The sequence below is a fragment of the Podarcis bocagei genome (genome assembly GCF_964188305.1).
Source record: "Podarcis bocagei genome assembly, chromosome: 15".
In the NCBI taxonomy this organism is placed as follows: domain Eukaryota; kingdom Metazoa; phylum Chordata; class Lepidosauria; order Squamata; family Lacertidae; genus Podarcis; species Podarcis bocagei.
This window is the reverse complement of record NC_138141.1, coordinates 21,292,251-21,303,413: the sequence shown is the minus strand read 5'-3', so window position 1 is coordinate 21,303,413 and position 11,163 is coordinate 21,292,251. Positions and strand designations below refer to the sequence as shown.

The following is an 11,163-nucleotide window of genomic DNA, read 5'->3' as shown; positions in this document are numbered from 1 at the left end:
CTGTGGAATGCCCTCCCACCAGATGTCAAAGAACAAAACAACTACCAGACTTTTAGAAGACATCTGAAGGCAGCCCTGTTTAGGGAAGCTTTAAATATTTAACAGACTATTGTATTTTAATATTCTGTTGAAAGCTGCCCAGAGTGGCTGGGGAAACCCAGCTAGATGGGTGGGGTATAAATAATAAAATTATTATTTATTATTATTTACATCAGATGAGGGACGCGGGTGGCGCTGTGGGTTAAACCACAGAGCCTAGGACTTGCTGATCAGAAGGTCGGCGGTTCGAATCCCCGTGGCGGGGTAAGCTCCCATTGCTCAGTCCCTGCTCCTGCCAACCTAGCAGTTCGAAAGCACGTCAAAGTTCAAGTAGATAAATAGGTACCACTCTGGTGGGAAGGTAAACGGCGTTTCCGTGCACTGCTTTGGTTTGCCAGAAGCGGCTTAGTCATGCTGGCCACATGACCCGGAAGCTGTACGCCGGCTCCCTCGGCCAATAAAGTGAGATGAGTGCCGCAACCCCACATGACTGGGCCTAATGGTCAGGGGTCCCTTTACCTTTACCTTTATGTAAGAAGTGCGTTGAAGTGGGGGTCCAGCTATGGAACTGGTCATCTCATCTTAGGACCAAACAAGATGTGGTGTTAAATACATCTTTGCATTTATTGTGCAGCGTCTTGGCCGTTTGTTTGTTTGTTTGTTTGTTTCATTTTAAGAGGAAATTATATCATGCCCAATAATTACTGGAATCCCAGCAGGTGTGGAAGGGAGAAATTAACCCCTTCTCTCCCCTGCTGAGGTCCTGAAGAAAATAATTCCTTTAAAACCGGTAACTGAATTGGGAAGAAATCCGCCAGTTTGAACTGCCCCTCCCCTCCATAACAAAATAAATTCCAGTGGGGGGGGGAGTATTTTCCTCAGCATCCTAGCAGGGAGGCAAGATTAAGTTTCCACTCCAGACTTGGTGGGATCTGAAATAATTATCGCACAGACCTAGTTTATTAAGTTTCCATTTAATAATTCCCCCCTTAAAACTCGTCCTGGTAAATGCAAGTATGTGGAGGGGGGGGGGGGAACGACAGGATTTATATGATGTTTAAAAATCAAAACCTCTTAGAGGTTTACATTAAAATTACCCATGATAAATCAGATATCAAAGCAAGCTAGCTGAAAAAAATTCACAGTGAAATCAGCAGTCTTGAAGGTAAATGTTACAAAACACAATTACATGATGTATACATCTCATCTGGTCCTTACAGACTCCCCTTTCTGCGTTTGTGGCTATGTGTGAATCTTCCTCCTTTGTGCCTCTGACCTGGGTTCCCTGTGTCTGTCTGTTCCTTTCCCGAAGTATGTCAGAGTCATGCCGTATGGTGGGCAGTGTTACGACGAGGGTCCCTTCTTCCCAACGACTCCCAGACACATGGTGCAAGTGGGGGTTGCCAGGATCCCAGACCTCATTCTGAAACCTGACTGGCGAGCAATTATTGGGATTATATTCGGAGTCGTCTTTCTCCTCATTGTTTGCCTGCTACTGATTGTGAGTAAATGAAAGACAAGGGGAGGCATTTTGTGCATTTGTAGGCCTTATTCACACATTACACTGACCACAGGTGCAAGCTGTCTCTACACATGCACAAGTCTTTGTGAGAAAGAGTGAACACTTGCTGATTTGTACAGCACAGTTATTGTATACACAGGTACACAGATTGTACACTTGTTGAATGTAATGTGTGAACAGTGTGTGTGTGTGTGTGTGTGTGTGTGTGTGTGTGTGTTTTCCTGGGAATGTGGAAATGTCCCTGCTTCCTGTAAGTACTTTTCTCATGAATTTTTCAGACTTTTTGCCAAACCTTTGGCTTGTCCAGGAAAGGAAGCCCTTCCCCACGGTTCCGAAGGTTACAGCTGAAATATAATATAGACAAATATTCCTCCAAAGAATCCACAGTCCTTACCCTCAGAAAATATCACCCTGGAATGCAGCAAGTAGGCAGTTTGGAAAAGAACTTCAGCCACATGGAGAAAAGAGAAGGTATGAATTATCTTTTACAGTATATGATACAGACACTGCACATAAATAAAGAACCAAATCGTGTTTGATGGGTGCATCCATGGAGGACTGCTTCTTCATGAGAGGTAGCATAAAATCCTTTCCTTACTGCCAACTAACCTTTGGATTAATTTAGATTTGGGGTCTGTGGGACTCTGGCCCTTCAGATGCACTGCAGAGCCCACCATCCCTTACTATTGACCATGGTGGTTGGAGCCAATGGGAGTTGGAGTCCTCCAGCAACAATTGGAGGGTCACAGGTTACTTACCCTGCCTTGATAAATATTGGTTTGCACTCGGAGGGGAGGGATATTGTGTTAAGGCATGGAGGAGGGGAGGGTTATTGTGTTAAGGCATGGAGGATGCTGTTGCAAATGCTACCCCAGAATCCGTGTGATTTACTTCTTCGCATAATACAGAATGAACTTCAACTTGTGGTGCCTTCCAGATGTTGCTGGACTACAACCTCCATCATGCTGGCTAACTGAATGATAAGAGTTGTTGCTCAACATCAGAAGGGCCACAGGATCATCCCTGTCACAGGGGATCTGCTGAGCTCATATCAGTGTGATCAACTGACTAGGTGGTGGTTGTTGTGGTTGTTGTTGTTGTTGTTGTTGTTGTTGTTGTTGTTGTTAAGAAACAAGGGATACCTACATTCAAATCCCACTACAGTCATGAATGGCTTCAGTGTTTGTTTTGTTTTGTTTTGTTTTGTTCAAAAAAATTTATTAGTTTTCCAAATTTATAACAAACATAAAAGAAAAACATTACCTTACAATAAAAAAAGAAAAAAGACAAACATTTATCCTAACTGTTAAAATCCCAATTTTGTTATCATTGTTAGATGACTTCCTCAAATCCCCCTAGCTAAGTTTCTATATAACTCATTGTAGCAGTTTTCCAATACTACTTTCAAATGAGATTAACTTAATCAATTAACATCTTTCTTTTCATATTGTCTTCTATCCATAATGTTATACAATTTAACATATTTAACTCCTAGGCCACTTTGGTATTTACAGGTAGTTCTACTTATATTATCATAGAATATTTAACTACCGGTAAATAGTCCTTAAATTTTTTCCATTCTTCTTGATACTCCTCCTCTTTCTGTTCGCGGATTCTTCCAGTCAGGTCAGCCAGCTCCAAAAAGTCCATCATCTTCATCTGCCATTCCTCCACTGTTGGTATTTCTTGTAGTTTCCAGTTTTTAGCTAACAAAATTCTCAGTGTTTTGTTTTTAACACAAATCACTATGCTTCGGCCTCAGTTTTCTGTCTGTAGAATGGGAATACAGTAGTACTCTACCTTACAGCCCAGTCTAACAATGCTTACCAGTGGATGGAACTTATCCAAGCAAGTATGTTAGCAATAATTAGTATATATTATGAATGTATTGAGCAGGATATTGTTGCTGTGCTCCTCTACTCTCCTTAACACACACGCCACCTTCACATTCCTCTGTTATTATTACTGTAGCCATCATTATTATTATTGCTATTGCTGTTTGTGCTAATATTGCAGCACTCATTTTACCTCTCTTCCTAGGCAAGTGTGAAATATGGGACACGGAAGAACAAATAGATCTGGACTCATTCAATACCAACGCCTTCTTTGAAATCCTGGTCGCGCAGTCTCTGGCAGTTACAGCTAAACTGAGCCAGTTTAAGGAAGAGGTGCCTAGTGGTTGTTTCCTCTGTTTGGATTTTCACCAGTGGAGCTGGTTTTAGAAGTCATTGTCGGGGATTGGCATCGTGGAAGCAGGAGGGTGGCTCTGCAAGGAGGGAAGCAAGAACAGGCAGTGTGTGAAGAGCTCAGCCTTCACCTGAGGGACTTAGAAGAGCAACATCTTCTAAGCGACATCTGGTGTTGCATGTTTATAACGCATTCAAAACGCTGGGTTTTTTTTTTTTTACTAATGTAGCTGTGTTCCAGGAGTATTAAAGTTCTAGCACCTTTTAGAAATCCCTTCTTTGGGGTCTAAGGGGCCAAAGGGTCCTTCCCTTATTTTAGCACAGGAATAAGGTAACAACATATCCAGATGTTGATGGACTCCAACTCCCATTAGCCCCACACTGCATATTCTATAGGAATTGTAGTCCCTCGACATCTGGAGGGCCCCTGGTTTAGCATAGCACCTGAGCCATTTTTAAGAGTACTGTTCCCTCTTCCTCAGTTCTTCCTGCTTTAGACTATTTCTAATAGATTGCTATAACAATTGCATATGTCTTATAGTTGCATGCACAGAGAATATGGGAGCATAAAATGGGAGCCAAGCCCAGCACAACCTGCTCATTTTGCGTGCTTCCTTTCCCTTTGCAGCTGAAAATCTTGTACCATAAACTTCTGGATGAAGCAGCCATGCTCAGAGATCTTTGGCTGGCCAAGCTGTGCATCCCTGACAGAGCTGATCCTTGTGATGATGTACTGATGGGGAACTATGTCAAAGCAAAACAGCAGGTAGAAGACTGAATAAATCAAATACCTCTCCAGATGATCAGTTATTTCTGATTAAAGCAGGGGTGGCTGATCTTTCTGGGATCAAGGGCTGCATTGACTTGTGGTCAGGAAACATTTTGTGGGGTTTCTGGGGGGTTGCAAAAAAAAAATTGTCATCACCCACAGAAGTTATTAGCAATTTATTTTATTTTTTTAAGCATGCTCTTTGGGCCCCTCCAGACTGGTGATTTTCAACATGCCATTGATGCAACTGTAGTATGTTACTGCTGGATTTATAATGGTAGGTACAAAGGTAAAGGACCCCTGGATGGTTAAGTCCAAAGATGACTGTGGGGTTGCGGCGCTCATCTCACTTTCAGGCCGAGGTAGCCGGCTTTTGTCCACAGACAGCTTTCCATGTCATGTGGCCAGCATGACTTAAACCGCTTCTGGCGCAATGGAAGACTGCGACAGAAGCCAGAGTGCACAGAAACACCATTTACTTTCCCACCATAGCGGTACATATTTATGTACTTGCACTGGTGTGTTTTCGAACTGCTAGGTTGGCAGGAGCTGGGACAAAGCAACGGGAGCTCACTCTGTCATGGGGATTTGAACTGCCAACCTTCTGATTGGCAAGCCCAAGAGGCTCAGTGGTTTAGACCACAGCACCACCTCTTTATAATGGACCATCCATATATCACTCCACTTTATTCATTACTTTGTGATACTCCCCCAGTGTTACCACATTATTGCTGTCTGGAGGCCTGTTCTTGTGCAATAACCCACCAGTGATACACTACAGTTGCATCAGTTTAAGTGGGACAGCAATAACAGAGCAAAGAACCTCATCAGGACCTAGGGAGGGTGGCAGCAGCTACTGGGAAAGGCTGAGCTTGAATCAGAAGGGAAGGATACAGGTGAGGTGAGATGGGACATCTTCATCTGGTCCCAAACTTCTTGACCAGCTCCTGAACTCTTGATTCCTACAGCCATGTTTGCTACTGAACCTATACTGAACAAAGCTGTCTGTCTTACAAGTAAGAGCCTCTGCCATCATGCTATGCAGGACACTGTGAAACAAAAAGAACCAATTTTGTGGATGATGGAATCCATGCCATGAGGGAGAAATTATCTGGTTTCATTTTAATGGGAACCTACAAAATTTGTTCTTCCCAACCTACTTGCAAACTGAAATGCAGGTATACTTCAAAACATTCTGTCCTGTAAAGTTTATGATGCAGTTCCCCCACAAAAAAAATGTTTATTAAAAAGCACATACATTATAGTAGGGAAATTTGCTTGCTGAAATGCATGAACCAGGAGAAATGCATACAAAATATAGCCCTGCTTTCATCTGAATTTTTTTTAAAAGAAAAAAGAAAAACACACAAACACATGAGATGGAAGGAAGAGATAACCCCAACCAGAGAAGAATGGCAAATCAAGTTGATGGACTATGCTGAAATGGCAAAACTAAGTGGGAAGCTCAGGAATCAAGAAGACAAGAAAATTTAAAAAGAATTGGAAATGTTTATAATGTATATGAAAAATCATTGTAAACAGGTCAAAACACCAGCAGGATTTTAAGCACACTTGTAATGTAACAGGACATATAGATAATTCAGGAAGATGAAAAACTGGAGAAGTACTGATATGCAGTTGAAAATAGAATCAATAGGACCCATGGAAGGGATGCGGGAAAGTCAGGAGATTCAGAGTAATCTCAGTAATTAGATTGGGAATTGTTTGAGTTGTATGTTTATATTTTGGAAAATCAAATAAAAATCTGTTTCAAAAAAAGAAAATAAAAAATGGGGTACACTGAAGCCTGGAGAAACTGGAAGAAACTGAAATTGCCTGGTTTGGCCATCCCAATTGTGAATGTGTGGATTTAATGTTTCATTAGGCGGAGGAGGAGATTTTGCTCCGAAAGCACCTGGCCACAGGATATGAAGAAAGCGTGAGCAGGCAGCTCCACTTACTGAGCCAGGACATGAAACGACGTGAGGAGCACTGGGTGGCATTTAATTCTGCTCTGCGGGAAGCCATAAGGTTGACAGAGGCCCTGGCGGAGGCTCTGTCTTCTGAGGAAGGTCAAGTCTCAGGCTCTAAATCAGCCCATCACAGGTAAGGGCCATTCTTTGCGACATGTCAAAGCTTCAGTGACATTATGACCTGGCTGTGCATTAAGACTTTATTTCAGTGTGTACTTAATGCAATCTGAGGCAGGGATGTTGAATCCTCAGGCCTGCCCCTCCCAGGACCCCCCCCCCCCACTCCTGGCCTCACATCTCATGGGCCCTGCTTCACACCCTCCTTGAGTGTTTTTGACTGGCTGGGATGCACCCTTGAACCCTGATAATAAATTTGCAGATTTATTTCAATCTCTTGTTGTTGTTTAGTCGTTTAGTCATGTCCGACTCTTCGTGACCCCATGGACCAGAGCACGCCAGGCACTCCTGTCTTCCACTGCCTCCCGCAGTTTGGTCAAACTCATGCTGGTAGCGTCAAGAACACTATCCAACCATCTTGTCCTCTGTCATCCCCTTCTCCTTGTGCCCTCAATCTTTCCCAACATCAGGGTCTTCCCTTCTCATGAGGTAGCCAAAGTATTGGAGCCTCAGCTTCACGATCTGTCCTTCCAGTGAGTACTCAGGGCTGATTTCCTTAAGAATGGATCGGTTTGGTCTTCTTACAGTCCATGGGACTCTCAGGAGTCTCCTCCAGCACCATAATTCAAAAGCATCAATTCTTCGGCGATCAGCCTTCTTTATGGTCCAGCTCTCACTTCCATAGTTGATACCCTAAGACCATTTTATTTCTGCTTTTTGCTTCTTATCATGGTGGCTTCAGGTTATTAAGCCTCATCGATGCTGCAAGCAACCAGGTGTCCAGCACTGTCATACAGGAGACTCGTAGGCTCATGGCATGGGGCATCCTGGGAGAAGGAACGGGAGCTCACCTTGTTAACAGAGAGAGAACCAGGCTACTCACCAAGGCGGAGCTTGTAGGTAAATGTAAACTCTTAGCTTCCCAGAGGGGTTTTTCTTCATTGTGCACATCTGCACAATATGTATGCATGATTGAAATTTGTTTAATTGTGATGGCTCCCTCCCCTCCACACGCACACAAAAATGATTCATGGGAAGAGGTGTTCTGTGCAGGTAGAGAATTTGTTGTCAGATATCCCAGCCCAACGATGGGGAACTTGTGGCTATCCATCTGTGGACTCCAACTCAACCAGCCCAAGCCAGCATGGCCAGTGGCCAGGAATGGTGGGAGTTGGAGTCCAACAACATCCAGAGGGTTACCCATTCCTTGGATCAGGCACCTCCAAACTCGGTCCTGCAGGTGTTTTGGGACTACAACTCCCATCATCCCTAGCTAACAAGACCAGTGGTCAGGGATGATGGGAACTGTAGTCCGGAAAACAGCTGGAGGGCCACGTTTGGGGATGCCTGCCTTAGATGAACTACAGTTGCCAGGAATGCCTGAGGGGCAGCCCCGTCTCTTAAGCAAGTATCCTTTGCAGAAAGTTACTCAGCTGCACCATTGAGTCTGTGTGTATCTTTCCATTGCTCTTCCAGGATCAGATGGCTCTGTGAAGGCGCACGATGTCCTGCACCAGGATGCTACCACTGGACTGATAATGCCCAGCCATGGTGCTGTCATGCTGCTGGCCAATCAGTCCATGGAGCCTGTATCTGCCCACCACTTCCTGCACCCCGACACAGGAAGATTGCTCCCGATAGCTGGGAATGTTGGCTTCGACCCAGTCAACTCTAAGCTGATCCCTGTGGTTGATTTAGCACCTGGTAAGAGCCACGGTTCTTCTATAACTCCATTAATCAGCCCTATGTGGAGGTGCTAGCTTGCGTACTGTTGCTGAACCACCATCACATTGTAACCTGTAACCAATCATGAACTGGTGGTTGCCCAACCCATGCACCTAGAGCTGCCATATGTAGAGGAAGATCACTGGACCATCTTGAAATATACTCAGAGTCGCAAAGTGATTTCATGCTCTTTATTCAGCTCATAGTGGTGAGGAGGAATGAATGAAAGTCCCCTCACAGTATCTGCTTTATATACATTATTTACACAATGGGCTGCACATGATTGGCTAATTCCGGAATTCTACTGTAAGCCAATCAGGTTGTGGATTCACTTCTATCTGGAGCAGGATTGGGTGGTTCCTGCCAACCAATCATACTGCTGCATTGTTCTAGGACCAATCAGACTGCTGCATTTTGGATCCTATTGTTCTAGGACCAATCAGACTGCTGCATTTTGGATCCTATTCAACTCAGTACATAACACATCTGCTCTGACTTACACCATTTCCCCAAAGATTTAGATGGGGATCTTTCCACCCAAGGTCCTGTCCTGTCTCCAGCTGGGGGCACAGAGTCCAGGGACACCAAGCCACATACCTACCAGCATCAGCCTGAGATCTAGGAAGCAAAGTCAGCTCAAACAAAGGGCATGTTGCAGCAATGGCAGGTCAGGCAAAGCAGAGAGTAAGTTCAGACCAGCAATGGCAGGCAAAGCAGAGGTCAGCATCCACATGTAGCTGATTAGAAAGGTTCTGCCTACTTTTGCCTCTGACTCCACCCACCAGTGGCACGTGGCCCCCTAAAAGGCTGCACAGAGGGAAATGAGAATTGTTACTCCCCATCCCCCAGTCTAGGCTGTGGGAATGTTAAGGATTGTAGGAAAGGATATATTGAATAGTATCCTTCCTTGTATCGCATTAGTGAGTGATGTAGCAAAGCAAATTCCCCTTAATATAGCTGGAAGCTAATTTGCAGATTTATTTCAATCTCTTGTTGTTGTTTAGTCGTTTAGTCGTGTCCGACCCTTCATGACCCCATGGACCAGAGCACGCCAGGCACTCCTGTCTTCCACTGCCTCCCACAGTTTGGTCAAACTCATGTTAGTAGCTTCGAGAACACTGGCCAACCATCTCGTCCTCTGTCGTCCCCTTCTCCTTGTGCCCTCCATCTTTCCCAACATCAGGGTCTTTTCCAGGGAGTCTTCTCTTCTCATGAGGTGGCCAGAGTATTAGAGCCTCAGCTTCAGGATCTGTCCTTCCAGTGAGTACTCAGGGCTGATTTCCTTCAGAATGGATAGGTTTGATCTTCTTGCAGTCCATGGGACTCTCAAGAGTCTCCTCCAGCACCATAATTCAAAAGCATCAATTCTTTGGCGATCAGCCTTCTTTATGGTCCAGCTCTCACTTCCATACATCACTACTGGGAAAACCATAGCTTTAACTATACGGACCTTTGTTGGTAAGGTGATGTCTCTGCTTTTTAAGATGCTGTCTAGGTTTGTCATTGCTCTTAGTTAAGATTATTTCCTGGTGTCCTGGTGTTCCTCTTCAATCTCTTAGTTAAGGTTATTTCCCGGTGTCCCCTTTTATACCTCCTAAAAGAATAAAGACATGAAAGTCTTTCTGAGTAAAGTAACAAAACGTTTACTCACATTTCAGTTCACTTTATGATCCCTGAAAGGCAGGCTTTTCTTAGTAGTTACATAAGAGACAGTGAGTTCATCTCATATGGAGATTGAACTCATGTGCTTCTGGCTGAGAGCCAGCAGACAGCAAAATTACATTAAGACAACAAAATGGCTGCAGGAGAGCAGCATGGCAGCAAAAGATAGAACAAGACAACATTGGAACAAGACAACCAACTTCAAGACTAGACTGTGACTGAGAAAATGGCTGCGTGAATCAGCTCTTTTATGGAGTCAGCCAGGGCCACGCCCATCTCCCAGGTCACATGCAGGGGGAGGATGCTCCACACCAGTGGAACAGAAAGTTACACTGACTGGATGCCCCCCTGGCTGTGCCCACTCTAGGGAAATAAGGAATGTCGCATTTGACTGCATCAATGGATTATATCCCACATAGACTGTAACCACCTTTGGTTTCTCTGCTTAGGGGAGATTCGTCACTCAGAAGTTCCCATCTTGCCCTATGTCCCATATCCCATGTGTCTCCACTCTGGCCTACCAGTGAAGACTCGCCTGCCAGTCCTACAGCCTGAGAAAGTGTTTAAACTGGGAGGCCTCATGCAAGACCCAGCGACGGGGATCGAGGTGCCAATACTTGCCGTTACCATTCACCCCCAAACTGGCCAGAAGCTGTCTTTGGGTGGGACATACCTGAATCCTCTAACAGGAACAGTGACGCCTCTTGAATTGGGGGGGCCTATGAGGTTCCCGGAAGGAGGAAGAATTGTTCCAATCCTTGGAGTCAGTTTGGATAATAACACAGGTAAGTGTTGTGTTCTGTTAACTGGGTTCTGTTCTCTTGGTTTCATCTACCTGGCTTGCTTCTGGAAGAAAGAGAAACAGCGGGGAGGATAGGTCAATGGCAGGACACCTGCTTGGCATGCAGAAGGTCACCGGTTCCATTCCCAGCATCTCCAGGTAGGCCTGGGAGAGACGCCTGCCTGGAACCCCGGGGAGCCACTGCCAGGCAGTGTAGACCATACTGAGTCAGATGGATCAATGGTCTTGATGCAGTTTGAGGAAACATCCTATGCCTTAAAGGATGGATCTTAGGTAATTTGGAGAGCATCTGCTTTCCATATAGAAGGTCACAGATCCCCAGTATTTCCTTCTAGGGGTGGGAATGTCCCACCGGGAAACTCAGAGAC

General features: G+C 44.8%; 1 protein-coding gene across 1 annotated transcript in view; it reads left to right on the top strand.

The window, feature by feature from the left end:
- Positions 1–848: 848 nt before the first annotated feature.
- LOC308574541 (uncharacterized protein) overlaps positions 849–11,163 on the top strand; it is a 55,750-nt gene continuing 45,435 nt past the window's right edge. Inside the window, exons 1-8 of the mRNA XM_081172440.1 lie at positions 849–1,540; positions 1,840–2,032; positions 3,602–3,729; positions 4,376–4,513; positions 6,402–6,622; positions 7,349–7,506; positions 8,083–8,310; positions 10,443–10,778. Of these exons, the coding sequence (XP_081028566.1) occupies positions 1,364–1,540; positions 1,840–2,032; positions 3,602–3,729; positions 4,376–4,513; positions 6,402–6,622; positions 7,349–7,506; positions 8,083–8,310; positions 10,443–10,778 (1,579 nt within the window). The 5' untranslated portion in view covers positions 849–1,363. The remainder of the gene's footprint in view (positions 1,541–1,839; positions 2,033–3,601; positions 3,730–4,375; positions 4,514–6,401; positions 6,623–7,348; positions 7,507–8,082; positions 8,311–10,442; positions 10,779–11,163) is intronic.